The sequence below is a fragment of the Harpegnathos saltator genome, unplaced genomic scaffold (genome assembly GCF_003227715.2).
Source record: "Harpegnathos saltator strain DR-91 unplaced genomic scaffold, Hsal_v8.6 scaffold796, whole genome shotgun sequence".
Classification (NCBI taxonomy): Eukaryota; Metazoa; Arthropoda; class Insecta; order Hymenoptera; family Formicidae; genus Harpegnathos; species Harpegnathos saltator.
Genome location: NW_020230644.1, coordinates 265,995 through 282,096, shown reverse-complemented (window position 1 = coordinate 282,096; position 16,102 = coordinate 265,995). Strand labels below are relative to the sequence as shown.

At 35.8% G+C, this 16,102-nt stretch overlaps 1 protein-coding gene across 1 annotated transcript; it reads right to left on the bottom strand.

Annotated features, from left to right (window-relative positions):
- Positions 1 to 2,098: 2,098 nt before the first annotated feature.
- Positions 2,099 to 11,506, bottom strand: LOC112590376 (fatty acid synthase-like). Its single transcript, XM_025306670.1, has 5 exons — positions 11,335 to 11,506; positions 10,959 to 11,209; positions 10,280 to 10,511; positions 2,265 to 2,683; positions 2,099 to 2,164 (listed from the first exon to the last, which is right to left on the bottom strand). The coding sequence occupies exons 1-5, from the start codon at positions 11,504 to 11,506 to the stop codon at positions 2,099 to 2,101; spliced, it is 1,140 nt and encodes a 379-aa protein (XP_025162455.1).
- Between the last annotated feature and the right edge of the window lie 4,596 nt (positions 11,507 to 16,102).

Here is a 16,102-nt window from a genome sequence, read left to right as displayed (position 1 = left end):
GATTGAAATTACCGCTTTTAAACCGCTTAAACCAAAATACGCACACATTGTACGATACAATACCTTCGCCGAGAAAGAAACAAATCGATTCGCACGCTCTTGCAGCATTTTTTCCTTGTTGGAATTCGTAAAGAATGCAGTGTCGGATATGCACCTTATCTGTTGTCATTTTCGACTGTACTGAACTGAATACTTTTGAAGGTTATGTTGGGCCTTTCGCCAAACTATATGTTCTTTTTAATAGCTATATGTCAACATTGCATAATCACAAAAGAGCGGAAAAATCTATTCAATTTAAAATTGATTTCATAACTGCTTAAAATAATTTGGATTATTCATTTGTACACCTAATATATGGGATACTTAAGGAGATCATTAATTATTTGACTGCGTGACAAGCTGGATTTCACAAAAATACTTAATAAAACAGAAATTGATTTGCTATAGTTAAGCAGAATCGCTAAAATTTTATGAGAACAGATTTTTTAGGTCACTGTATACAAACATGAAGGCACAATTTTTCAAATCCTAAGCAGTGAAGTCAATATAGCGTTTAAAACGACCATTTTATGATATCAAAATATTAGGTGTATGAATTAATTCGGTCCATCTGGCGGTCAATTGCTGTACTATATAATTTTCTAACCTCTAATGTCTGCAAAAGGCTTTATTTTTTAGTTTTGATATCTGGCAATAATATTCAGTTGATAAACATTTGGGTTTGTAACAATAACATCGTGTTTATCTGATTCGAAAATGTCGAAATTCGAGCCAAAAAAGCATCATTTCCGGGAAGTTCTCATTTTCTGTTTTCATTCGAAGAAAACAGCCGCTGAAGCTCATCGAATGCTCGTAGAAGCTTATGGTGAAAGTGCTCCCACCGATAAATCATGCAGAGAATGGTTTCGATGTTTCAAAAGTGATGATTTCTGTGTCGATGACAAACCTCGTCCAGGTCAGCCGAAGAAGTTCGAGGACGAGGAATTGCAGGTGTTAGTCGATGAAGATTCATGTCAATCGCAACATGAGCTCACGCAATTGTTGAATGTTGATCGATCAACAATTTCTGTGCATTTGGCAACTATGGGAAATATTTACAAAGAAGGAAGATGGATACCATACGAAAGAACTGAAAGAAAGAGGCATCAAGAGGCGAAAAGCCATGTCAGAAATCTTGCTTGCCAGGCAAAAAAAAGATTTTTTGCATCGTATTGTGACTGGAAACGAAAAGTGAATATATTTCGATAATCCCAAACGAAGGAAATCCATTAGCGACCCAGGAAAACCATCCACATCGATACCAAAGCGGAATATTCACGGCAAGAAAGTAATGTTCTGTATATGGTGGGACCAGGAGGGTGTAGTGTATCATGAACTATTAAAACAGAGCCAAACCATCATTGCCCAACTTTACCAACAACAATTGATCTGTATAAACAACGCATTGAAGAATAAACGGCCGAAATATGCAAAGAGGCACGATAAAGTAATCTTTCAGCATGATAACGCTCGGACATATGTTGGAAAGATTGTGAAGGCCACCTTGGAAGCATTTGGCTGAGACGTTTTACCTCACTCGCTGTATTCACCAGACATTGCTTTATCCGATTATCACTTGGTCAGATCGATGACATACGAGCTTTCGGACCAGCATTTCAACAATTATATAGAAATAGAGAAATGGCTCAATGAATGGATCGCTTCGAAGGACGAATCGTTTTTCCGTCACGGAATGCAACAACTACCAGACAGATGGGAAAAAATAATAGCAAGCGATGGCAAATATTTTGATTAGTGTACTTTTTCATGTTTTTTCATACTAAAGTTTTTTTTGGAAGAAAAAAACGGACCGAATTAATTCACACACCTAATAAAAGTGAACATGTATATGAAGAAAATTAAATATTGGAAATATTTCTACTTTCAAGTAGAAAAGTTCTTATCTAAAATCTATAAATTGTAACAAATAAAATACCAAAGTAACGAATAAGTATAATTTATGATGATAAGTTATATGGTATGAGAATAAATTTTCGATCATTTATATTTGTTTGGTCATTTATATTTGTTTGTAGATTGGCTCTCTTGTATTTTTATTTTAAACTTTATTATCTAATAGAGTGACTCCAAAACTCTTTGAATGTTCAATTTCGGAAATATCAAACTACCAAAAATATCAAAATATAGTATTATATCCTTCACTAGTTTGTATTATTTTTTGTGTAGTCTTGAGTTTCCGCCAGTTAAAGTATTAAAATACCTACTTTAGCTATTTGACAAAGACCACTAGTAGGTTCCGAATGCCCGAGATTTGACTTCACCGATCCCACCAACAAAGGAGTAGTTCTCTTTGAACATAAAGCCTGATCAATGGCATTAATTTCTATCGGATCTCCTGCCAAAGTACCAGTACCGTGGGCCTCTAAGTAGTACAGCTCTTCGGGTTTGATGCCGCAATCATCATAGAAATCTTCCAATAATTTCTTTTGTATGCGCAATGAAGGAAACGTAATCCCCTCTGGCTTCCAACCATCGCAATTAGTTTTAGAGTAGATCAAAGTAGCATAAATTCGTTTCGCGTTCTTTGCTTTCTGCAGGTACACTACTGCGATTGTTTCACTGCGCATATAACCGGTACCGGTAGCATCGAAAGGCTTGCAATAACCATCAACGGAGAGGACTCCTGAAATTGTTCAATCGACTAATAATAAAGTATTCTTTCGTTGGGTTATCGTCATTATTCTCTGTACTTAAATCAGTGAATAAGTTATTGATTCCATCAATGACATCTGACATCGCTAACGAATCAGTGAAACAGTGCCAAACGCGCTGCGCAATGAGCAAGACCGATAAAATTCATTGATTCATTAGCGGTATATCATTATTATTAATCTATGTTATCAAATTCTGTTTCCAAACTGCCGCCAAATACGCAATAGAGCTTGCCGCAAGTTATCCGGCAGCAGACCTTGACCCCAAAACGAGCTGAATGTAGACACAGATGGCTATGGTTTTAATATGGGTTTTTCATTGTAATTGCTGCAAATTTGCGGTCAATTTTTTACTGGACCAGTGAAGAGATTTATACTATCTTCATTATTGGTAAGTACATTGATAAGTAAAGTTTTTACATTATAGAAATAAAAACTAATATTCGCATGTTCTTATGCAGTATATATTGCATGCATGTACCAATCAAGATTAGATTATATAAGAACTATCAGATAAGTTTGAATAGTTGTATAATCATATAGATAAATAAAATTATCCAAATCGTTCTTTTTATATAAATGTAATTGGTTAGTTTTTTTATACATATGGTTACGTAACTAGACAAGTTTGTTTGAACAAACTCTAACGACGTGATAGGAAAGCTCTTGTGTGTATCATTATTTTATTTCAGCATAAAATGGTAATTAGTAAGGTATGGTAAGTAGATATTTCATTATTCATGATTCGATCTCTATCATAATAGTGCGTGAAATATAATGGCATTTTGTTTTAGCTATCCTTTGGAAGAAATAAAAATATCTTTTGCATGCACCATTGTTTCTGAATTCTCCTTACTAAAAAGTAATATGATAGAATGTAAAGGATGTAAATTAAAAAGAACGATATTCAGTTATATTATGACATATTTCTCATCATACATTAACAATATTCATTTATATTAATAATGATATTCATTTCATTATTAATATCCAATGCAATATTTTTAAGAACATTACTATGGTTCCAAAACTAAGCAAACATCATCAAATATTGATTATGGACAGTCCGCATTTATCAAATATTGATTATGGACTTTCTCTTACAAAGAAGAAATACTCCACAATAGCAATAAAGAGCAAAGCATAATACATAAGGGAAAGTTCCAGAGTTTCAAGTAGTGACATAGTACCCGTCCACGAATCTCTTTTGGAAGGAATGGTTCGGATGTATTGTGCAATCAATATATCTTGAAAACTCTGCCTTTAAATAAAATTTGTTTAAGCATGCGATATAATTATTCTGATTTGTATTTTGTATTTTGATTCCAGATATCGTAGATGAAGTATAAGTTGCTATCCGAGGGCAATAAAGAATCAATCAAAAACTGTCTTGAGGAAGCTTTTCAAAAAATAGAAAACAATGGATCGTATTGGTTCCAAAAGTCATTGTGTTTATTTCCGATAGATGACTTTAGTTATATATTTAATATATTGAACGCATGTATAAATTCATGAATCTATGCGCATTTGACAGCTAACATTTATAACTTCCATCAAGGAAAAAAGTGCGCGAATCGATCAACAATTATTTTTCCTACAACGTTTTGAAAATAAAGAATCGACGAGCATTTTCGCCAAGTTTTACTTTATTACTTCCGAAAAGGAAAGAACGCTGTGCAGGCTTGTGAGAAGTTGCGTAAAGTTTATGATGACGAAGCCCTAAAAGAACGCCAATGTCAATATTGGTTTGTTGGTGTTCCCTCTGATGACTACAGTGTGAAAAATGCACCTCGCTCAGATCAGCCATCGGAAGTTGATGTTAAATTAAAAGCATTAGTTGAAGCAACGTTCTACCATTCGTATGCTCGGTTCATTTGAAACAACTTGGTTACGTCAATAAGCTTGATGTTTGGGTCCCGCACGAATTCAAAGAAGTTCACCTCATAAAACGCATAGATATCTGAGATTAATTTCTGAAACGTGAACATTTCTGAAACGATCCATTTCTGAAGCGCATAATTACTGACGATGAAGAATGGATTGTTCACAAACAATGTGAAGCGAAAGCGATCATGGAGCAAGCGCGATGAGCCAGCTCAAAGAACATCAAAAGCAGACACCCACCAAAGGAAGATGAAGCTCTCAATCTGGTGGGATTGGAAGGATGTGTTTTTCGAGCTTTTACCAAGGAATGTTACGATCAATTCGGCTTTATCAACTGTTCTATCAACAGCTCGACAAATTGAACGAAGCAATAGCAGAAAAGTGGTCAGAATTGATAAATCGCAATAGTCTTCCATCATGACAACGATCGACCACACACAAGATTGATGACTCGCGAAAAATTATTGGAGTTTGATTGGAATGTGTTGCCTCATCCGCCGTATTCGCCAAATCTTGTACCATCAGACTATCATTTGTTTCGATCCTTGCAAAACTCCTTGAGTGGAGAAACGTTCGCTTCAGGTGACTCTATCGAAAGGCACTTGGTTCAGTTCTTTCTTAATACAGATAGGAAGTTTTTCGAGAATCATGAAGTTTACCGAAAGATGGCAGAAGGTCATTGAACGAAAAAGGCAATATCATTGATTAATTTTTATTCTTTGTATAAAATAAACGATCTTGAAAGTTACCAGAAAAAACGCAATGATTTTTTGACAACTCAATATAATCTGGCCTATTATATCCCTATTATATCATGTATTTTTAAAAGATATTTACACTTTCTAGACCAGAGCTCGGCAAACTTTACAACTTTCGGCCGATTTTCGGGAGCTATGCCCTCTATCTTCCCTCACCGCGCGGCGGATCCAGCAGAATTTTATTAATATACAGTTACATATTCCTTACATATTGATATTTGCAATGTGGAAATTGGAAAGTTAAGTAGCAGTGGAAAAGAATAATTTTTATTTATATTTATCGGTATAATATATCCAATAATCTAATATTATTTATCTAATAATCTAAATTACTCTATCGGTAAATGTTCACTTTAGGGGAGTCAACTCCGATGACTTCGACCTTGACATTCTATAGAGGACATCTCACTGAATAACCTTCAAAAGGTTCTAACCATCCCTCATTATTTATTAAAAAGTTATTAAAGGAAGAAGTTGAATATAATGAACATCATTTATGGACACCATGTAGGTTGCTCACACTGTAAACAGACAATTTGTTTTGTTCACATAAGTGACAATCTTCTTGAGTGACAATCAAAAGGTTTTAGCCGTCGCTCATTGTTTATTAAAAAATAATTAACAAAAGAAATTTCATAAATAGAATGTAATTTTCCGACACTGTGTACATATTTAAGGAATGAGCACATGCTATACATGTCCTATACATGAATATATTCATCGTACTATTAACCTACAACTTCATCTGTTCTTTTTAGTCGCAAAAATTTTGTTTGGTAATTATGCAGAAATAGGGACCACCTCCCGATGTCAATAATTTTCACATATGTTATTAAGATTCTGTAATGTTGTTTTGTAATGAGTAATGTTCAGAAAGTTTTAACCCGCGCTCATTGTTTATAATAAAGTTATGAACAAATGAAGTTTCATAAGTTTTTCCATACAGTTAATCCAAACACAGTATATATATAGAAAAGTAGGAAACAGTACAAATAAGCGGGAGAGGAGTTTCGCCCCTCCCCTGCACTTCCTCATCGAATAAATCCTAACCTAACCTAACTTATTGCATCTTTATATAAAAAGATTTCCTTAAAATCCATAACACCTAATTGTATGCAGATATAATAAGTTAAATTGGGTTAAGTGATAAATCTTAAAAGAACTTGTTTCAACAATGTCCAAAAATATATAAAGATGCAATAAGTTAGGATAGGTTAGGATTTGTTTGGGAGGGGGTGCGGGGGAGTGGCGAAGCTCCTTTCTCACTTATATGTACTGTTTAACATTGTTTAATGTATTGTATCTAAATATATTGTATCTATATCATTGTATCTATATATTGTATCTATATATTGTATCAATATATTGTATCTAAAGAAAGTGGACTCTATCTATAAAATTTCGTACAACTTTTTTGTTAATAACTTTTTAATAAACAATGAGCGACGGCTAAAACCTTTTGATTGTAACTCAGGAGGGTCTCTTTGATAATATTAGGTGCGCAACTAAGTTCCCGCTGTTTTTCAAGAGATGGCTCCAGTAGTAAGTGCTGGTCGATTGTGACATAACCAAAACGTCATGAGCCAAGCTTAGACATATGGTAAACAAACCGCTTTGACACATTAGTGATTTTGTTTTTGCGTCATATACTTTTGGTTGTGTGAAAATGTCTGATTTTGTGCCAAATAATCGTCATTTGCGGGAAGTGCTGCTTTTCTTCTTTCATTCGAAGAAAACGGCGGCTGAAGCGCATCGAGAACTCCAAAAAGTTTACGGAGATGCTGCTCTAAGTGAAACAACGTGCCGTGATTGGTTCCGTCGCTTCAAAGACGGTAATTTCGATGTTGACGACCGTTCGCGTGAAGGAAGGCCAAAAACCTTCGAAGACGCTGAATTGGAGGCATTGCTCGATGAGGATCCGTGCCAAACGCAAAAAGAGCTTGCTTCAGCATTAGGAGTTACCCGCCAAGCCATTTCCAAGCGATTGCATGCGTTGGGAATGATTCAAAAACAAGGAATTTGAGTTCCTTATGATTTGAAGCCAAGAGACGTTGAGCGTCGTTTTTTCGCCTGTGAACAACTGCTCCAGCGGCAAAAAAGGAAGGGTTTTCTTCATCGCATCGTTACGGGTGATGAAAAATGGATTCATTACAGCAACCCAAAGAGAACAAAATCATGGGGACTGCCCGGTCATGCTTCTACGTCGTCGGCTCGGCCGAATATTCACGCTGCGAAGGTTTTGCTGTGTATTTGGTGGGACCAGGCCGGTGTTATTTATTATGAGCTGTTGAAACCGAACGAAACCATCACTGGGGAACGGTATCGACCTCAATTGATGCGATTGAGCCGAGCACTGCGCGAAAAGCGGCCACAATACGAGCAGAGGCACGAAAAAGTGATTCTACAGCATGACAACGCTCGGCTTCACGTTGCCAAACCCGTTAAAACTACTTAGAAACACTCAAATGGGAAGTCCTACCCCACCCGCCATATTCCCCAGATATTGCGCCGTCCGATTATTACTTGTTCCGTTCGATGGCACATGATCTGACTAATCAGCAGTTCCGCTCATGTGAAGACATCTCAAAATAGCTTGATTCATGGATAGCCTCAAAAGACGAACACTTCTACCGTGACGGTATTTGAGCTCTGCGAGAAAGATGGGAAAAAGTTGTCGCTAGCGATGGGCAATATTTTGAATGATTCATTTGTAACCATTTTTTCACAATAAAGTTGCATTTTCATCAAAAAAACAGCGAGAACTTAGTTGCGCACCTAATATATCTAACAGACAAGATCATCAAAGGTGAATCCCTTAAACAGGAGTTTTACCCTTATGTAACTTCTTTTGATAATAACTTTTTAATAAACAATGAGCGACGATTAAAACCTTTTGAAGATTACTCAATAAGATGTCCTTTATAACATATGTCAAGATCGAAGTCATCGGAGCTGACTCCCCTAAAGTGAACATTTACCTAAATATCTAATTTATCGTTATGAAACTTATCGTTATAATGTAATATAATATTTATCACAAAATGTAATATTTTTAATCAGCTGTCAGTTTGCTTTGCAATTTCAATGTAATAATTCATTTGTTATATCATATCAGAAACACATGAAAAAAGGAATTAGTTACAAAGTTTTATCCTAAGTATGGATGGTTAAGATCATTTATATAGCAAAAGTTATAATTTAGCAATAGTAGCAAAATCTTTTTATAATTATTACTAAAATTGTATTTTAAAATTTATCGCTAGCCTTGAAAATCTATGTAACATATGTTACATATACTATAGATTTTCAGTGTTAGCAGTGAATACAGTTTTAATAATGATTACAAAAAATTTTGCTATTATTATTAAACTATAGCTCTCGCTATATAAATGACCCTAATTAATCATATTTACAACAAAAACTTTGCAGGTATTCTTTTATTCGCGCAATATATTCTACACTAATCAATAGGTGAATTTTTCACTGATTAGATCAATATACTTTCGCTGACTCATTTAGCATTTCCAAGTTTCACTATTTTACCAGCTGAATTTCACTGATTTTCAAATACATTGGTTTGGCAATTAAGTAATTGCGGTTTTTTTAAGAAAATAAAAGACAATTTTTTCATGGAACGAAGTAACTTTATGCAGTAATGTATTGTCCATTTTTATCAATGTTTTTTTGTTCAATCATCTTTCAGACAGCATAATTCCACGTTCATAAATTTCTGGTTTTTATCAGTAAAAAATTGAACCAAGTGCGATTTGACATCGTTATTGAAATTTTTACCATTCAAGAAGTTTCGCAAAAAACGAAATAAATAATAATCTGATAGTGCAAAGTCAAAACTATATGATGGATATGGCAACACATCCCAACCATGCTCTAATAATTTTGCCGAGTGACCAAAGTGTGTGGCCTTGCATTGTCATGGTGGAATACAATATCTTTTCGATTTGCCAATTCTGGTCGCTTTTCTTGAATTGCATCGTTCAGTTTGGTTAGTTGTTAAATGTATACATTTGAATTGATCGTTTGGTTGCGTGGTAAAATGTCAACAAAATGTCTCCACGATTGACATCTCTCGTCATTGACTCTCTTTCGATTGACATTATTGTAAACAACCCATTTTTCATCGCTAGTTATCAATCGTTTAAAAAATGGGGCATTTTCGTTACGTCCATAAGCAAATCGCAGATGTGTTGTGTTAAGTGAATTTCTTTAAATTCATGAGGAACCCATAAATCGAGTGTTTTTACATAACCAAGTTATTTTAAATACTTTTCAATGCATGTATATGATACATCAAGCTTCTCTGTAATCTCACGTGTTGTGCTATAACGATCCACGTCGATTATTGCTTTGATTCGGTCTACATCAACTTCGCCTGGACGACTAGAGCGTTGTTCATCTTTGAGTGAAAAATCACCAGAACGAAATTTAGCAAACCAATGTTGATACTATCGTTCTTTTAAGGCTTTGTCACTATACACAGCATATAACTTTTTTTGAGCTTGCGATGCGTTTTTTCTTTTGCGAAAATAAAAAAGCAAAATATGACGAAAATGCTCGTTTTATTTTCCCATTTTTCAACCGAACAATTTTTCAGCCAAACAAAAACTACACAACTAATCGATATCAAATTTTTTTATTGAATGCTAATTGAAATACCAACTATCAAACAACAATATGGGTTTGACATTTTGGATACGTAGATATACCTAAAAATTCAACTATCGTCATTTGTCAGTAAAATCTGCAATTACTTAGTTGCCAACCGAATACATACTGCACTAATAATGCATTTAGTGAATACTTACAGACAATCAACGACTATTCACTGTTTCAGATTTAGAGAGAATAGCACTTAAGCGACAAATCTCTTCACAATGAATGATCATATTTTCAAGTTCAAGCACTTACCGAGCTGAAAAAACTGAAGCGATGTATAAGGATGAAGACATAGGTTGACACCACCCACGATAGCTGCATCACATTCCCCACTTCGTATCATTCTGTAAGCTTCTGCAATAGCGAAGTGGCTTGAACTGCAGGCTGTGTCCACGGTATAAGATGGTGCGGTAAGGCCGAGCCAGTGAGAAATGCTGTTCGCCAGCCAGTATTTACTGCAGCCGATAATTGGGTATCCAGCTGCCTAATTGGAAGTAAATTACGTTCATATTAGTCTTTATCTCTTATTTCTTTACTTTTCTTACCCCCTACATGTATATGCTCGTGCTTGTGTATATGTAAAATAAACTTTTTATTAGTTATAATACAAAAGAGTCTCAAACAATGTGTGTGTCAATGTGAATTAACTGTTTTCATAGCCTCGTCTAATCGTGTAACACTATCTAGTGTTTAATTAATGTTTGCAACGTTCTTATCATTTCTCTATATTGAATATTTAATAAGTTCCGGCATGATCAAATATTTCGGAACTAAGACCACAGTTACCGTTATAATATTTCAAGAAAAATATATTTGAAATAAAACGGTACAATGTTTATTTGTAATATTATTACTCCGAAAAGTTTCTTTTTCGTAATATTCGGCTGTTTAAAAACTGCTTTCATATCCTTAATATCATAAAGTATTGTACTTCAGCCTTGTAATAAAGGATCTCGTTGGTCGCTTCAGAGTAACATGATCCTATGAAGACACCGGTTTTTGTTCCTTGCAGTTCTTTGGGATTTACTCCAGCATCGATAATCGCTTCGTAGGTGTGCTCGAGCAACATCCTGCACATGGGATCAGTGACATGCGCTTCTTCAGGTGAAATATCAAAATATTGCGCGTCGAACTTGTCCGCATTATTAACCTTTCCCAATCGAGATGGCATGTCATAGTGGACTATAAAGATTCCAAACATTCATTTTTATAACTACTAAGAATATAATCTGCCGAATTTCGATTTTTTTTTTCTGTTTTGCTTTTTCCTTAGTATTTTCGTAATTCGAATGGTAGTTGTACGTTACCGTTGCTCCACCTTCGATTGTCGTCCGAACCGAGATCCACTTTGTTCAAGAGATTTTCTTGCAACTCCTTCATATTGTTTGTATCAGGAAACCGACCAGCGATACCGGAAATCACAATTTCTTCACCCGGAGGAACTTTTACATATGAGTTATATCTTCCGCTGGCCTCCATACTTTCGTCCCACTAACGGACCTGTTCGTACAGGAAACTGAGCGCAAAATGTTTTCTACTGTTTCGGACAGAAACAAATACAACGATCAAAAGGGATGTTGAATGAATCTACAATTATACGAGCAATCTTTCCAATCGTATGAGAAAAATGTATTTAATATTTAACATAGATACGAATTAAAACCTCGTCAGTACAAGTACTATTCTTTTTTTAACACGCTAGTGCGAATCTACCATAAGTCAGTCTTTTAGATTTTTACATCTCATAAGTATTTTAGTTATGGTAATTGGTTTAATATAATCAAGTATTGTATATATATTCACGGTAAATGCTGTTTTCAACAATGATATCGGATGACATGAAAAACCAATTAATATAATTGCAAAATTGCTGTCACAAATTAAAATCTCGCGAAAGAATATATTTTAAAGTCATTCTCATGTAAGTCACATCCTGTATATAATGTTTTTGAAAACAGAGTACAAAGCATAAAAATTCTGAATGTATTATTAAAATAACTAATTCGGTCTATTCTGTGCTTTCCAATAAAAGTCTAACTTTCTTAACAAAAGTCAGGGCACTATTGTAACAATATATTCTTGTGACCAAGTAGAGCAAAAAAGTCTAATACCACTTTTTCTTCCGTCAAATAGCAAGATATCGTGAGTTAAATATTGAAAAAGTTGTCAAGTTTTCCTTAAATACAGTCTGTAAAGTAAGAACGTGCACGGCATAAATGGCAGTTGGCTTCAAATATCGTCCTAGTTTTTTTGTGAGCCGATAGATGAAATTTTTGTCGTGAATGCTTTGTCACAAAAGATTCAGTTGGCGTCGAACTCTAACCTGAGAAATACGTTAACCGCCATGAGTGCCGCATACGCATCGCGCTACGAGGCTGTGTTCCTTTGTTCCCACCCCAAAGGACCAAAAATGTCATATGCAGTGGCTAAATACATGGGAAAGTCAAAATCGTTCGTCGCTAAGTGGGTTCAGCAATATAAGAAGATAAAAATGTCGATAACTTGCCAGAACGTGGCTCGATAAGCAAAGTGACGCCGAATATGAAAAAAAAATTGTGAATTTGTTTAAGCGGAACCTGACCTTAACATTGCGACAAGGAGCAGCAAAATTAAAACAGAAGGGTATAGAAGTATCACATACAATTATTCGAACCCATCTTCTTGCGTATAACCTCAAATATCGAAGCACAATGAAGAAACTACTGTTAGGCGAAAAACATGTGACGAAAAGACTCGCTTGGGCAAAGGAGAATTTGGACCGAGATTGGAGCAACATGATCTTTACGGACGAAGCTTCTGTTTGGGGCCCAGACAGCATCGGTCATCCAATGGATGTACGTTTCACGTCCAATTTATGTCCGTATGTCCAATTTACGTCCGTGGACTTAACTTGGACTTAACAAGGATGTCCTTATTGGACATCGGACCTGTAGAACATCCGAAGTACGTCCATCGGATGTCCTATGTCCGAAGTTGTGATAAACGTACGTCCTAAGGACGTCTTTTGTGTAAAAAATGGACATATAACGGACATCGAATGGACACCCGTGTGCTGTCTGAGGGATATACTGCCATCCGACGGCCCTGGTCAACCTTGACCAATAGATTAATACAACGGACTGTTAAACACCCTATAAAAGTTCATCTTTGGGGCTGCTTTTCGAAACAGGGTTTTGGAGCATTACATCTGTTTACATACAATTTAAATGCTCCGAAAATGCTTAAAATTTATGAGAAGTGTTTGTTGCCGACTGCTGAACGATGCTTCATAAAAAGAAGCGAGGACTGGATCTTACAGGAAGACAACGACCCAAAACACCGGAGCAAGCTTTGCACCGAGTGGAAAGAGCAGTCTGGCATCGTCACACTTGATTGGCCATCGTAGTCGCCAGATGCAAATCCCATTGAAAATGTGTGGGCATATCTCAAGCACAAGCTTCGAGGAGAAAGAGTGTGCACTTTGAAGCAGCTGACATGACAAATTCGTCTCATTTGGAGGTCTTTACCGAACGAATACGCAGTCAACTTAATGGAAAGTATCCCTCGGAGATGCCAGGCAATTATCAATGCCGGTGGTGGACTCATTATTAATGGTATAGCATTTTTCTTCTCATGGAGTACAACAAATCCATGTACTTAAAAATCATTAAAAATAAATTTTTCTACACATTAACCCGTATACGCTCTTACTTTACAGACTGTATCTCAAACATAACTAGGCAAAAATAAAAAAATGTTTCAGACCAAAGTTGTTTAAATTAGTTGGCAGAAAAAGACGGTGTAATAAACAATTGTGGTTTCTATTTAGGAAAAGTAATGATCAGTGAATATCTTGAAAGTAGTGCCAATTGTAAACAAAATAGTATAGTTGTTTTATGTCTCTCTTGAAATCATATAACTTTTGTCCAAAACATTTTTGCTGAAAATGCTTCGTTGAAGAATTATCGAGGTGCGCTTTTTAAAATGGGACATTCTGTATAAAACGTGCGAGCTTGGCACTGATTGAACAAGAGAGAGAGAGAGCATGTAAGAGCTAAATATTAATGTCAATGTTGTTTTGCCAAACATATTGAAACCTCCCCCTCCCATTCCCTTTTTCTCTCTCTCCTGATGGCATTATCAATTTAATTATAGATGACACCATTTTAGAGTGAGCGCGTGACGAGATAAATGATTGGAGAAGCATTGCAGCTACTGGAGCAAGAGTCCAATGGATCAAGCAACTGTTACCGGCACGCGGCGAAGGGAAGGACAATGCGTCGCTATTCGGCTATACGCTAATCTTATTTCACCGTCCCTACGCTCGCGATGTACCGGCAACAGTTGCTACATCAACTGAGCTGCGCTCTTGCTCGAGAGGCTGCAATGCTTCTCCATCTCAGCGCGCGATCACTCGTCAGATTTCTCTAATTAATAACTCGATAATTATTGCGAATTATCGCAAAATGGTACAGGACTTTTGTGTTTGTCTTAATCAATTCTTCCATTGGTTATGGCTACATGGATTATATGAGTTACCAAACACCCTGTATATTTTCTTATTTTAAGATAATATAAAAATGAAACCTAAATATAAATATATGTTTCAAACACGACGCTGCTTTAAAAAAATTATTTACTCAAATAAATACAAAGTTCGTTTAAATTTTCCGTTTTCTTGATTAAACAATCTTATATGTTCTAAGTTAAAGCAAATCTAATGAATAATAAATGATAAAGAGATCAATAGGGGACATACCTTTTATTGCGATCGTGGTGAGTCTAAATTATTGGGAGACTTACTGTCACTGTGTTCAAAGCGATTCGCCAAAATTCACGTTTCTTATATGCAGAGATTTATTAGGCGAACTGCGTGACGACAAATGTGGCAAACAGAGATGCGGCAAAGTCGGTTAAATTGCCAAAATATTATTCCGCGGTACCTCTCTCCGTCGCCGCTTGCCGAATTTATTCCGTTTACGTTTGAATGGGCTTAGTTTATCTTTATAGACTACTGCCGTACGCTACAACAATCAGCACCACGTTACGCGACACGAAGCTTTGTGTTTTTACTATCCGTCTTCATTTTTATACTTATCCATGATGTGGACTTCATACCCGAGGACGCGAACTTTGTGTCCGAATAAGCACAGAATATTTCACATTAAGAATGCGCACGTGGGAAATGAGTGCACACAAGTCCGCCTCGCTGATCGATTTTTCGCGATCAATCAACCCGCGTGTTCATCGTAACACGCTAAATCACTTTTCCAACAATAGCAGATGATGAAATATCGTGACATAAAATTACATTACGGCCGAATACTGGAATATTCTGATAATCTGCGGGGTTCTTTACAGAGATAAGATTAATTGTAACAGTTGACATATTGAAGGATTGCATGAGTCGGACATTGAAGCGTTGACCCTCGACAGCATGCAAAAGAAGCAATCCATCAAGCGAGCACATTCGACTTTGGCAACGTAAGGATTAAGCATTTCTCTCCCGCAAGTCTTAGAATTGTCAACCAGCTCGACCTTTAATAGACTTTCCAGCATGTTTGTTTGCTCCCTCGCGTGAATCAACGATGAGACCGTCAATTAGTATTAGATCTTCATTTACTTCTACTTACATTTCTTCACGGCTCATCGTACTAGGGTTCCTGACTCATCGACGTAATTCTTTCTCATGCTAAAAATCGAAGGTACTAGTTAACACCTTGAATGCCGTAATAATCCCCGATAATCAACATTGCGACATTATCTCGATTTATTACGTTACTTATGAAACATAATTAATTTCTCTTTGCTCATATATATTAATGTATTGCCTCGCATTGGCCTTTTTATTTAACCTTTCTGTTATTTGATAATTAATCAGATCTTAAAAGTCGACTTACGGCTAATGAAGAGCCAATGAAGTGAAATAAGAGGTAATATACATATGTGTGTCACATGTATATGTGACGGATTACTTTTACCATTTCTTTAGTAAGCCACTCATCAGTTAAGCTTTTATACAACCAACCTATTAAATCTCGCATAATTTATTAAACAAGTATTTTAACGAAAATATTAGCAAATTGTTTTAATAAT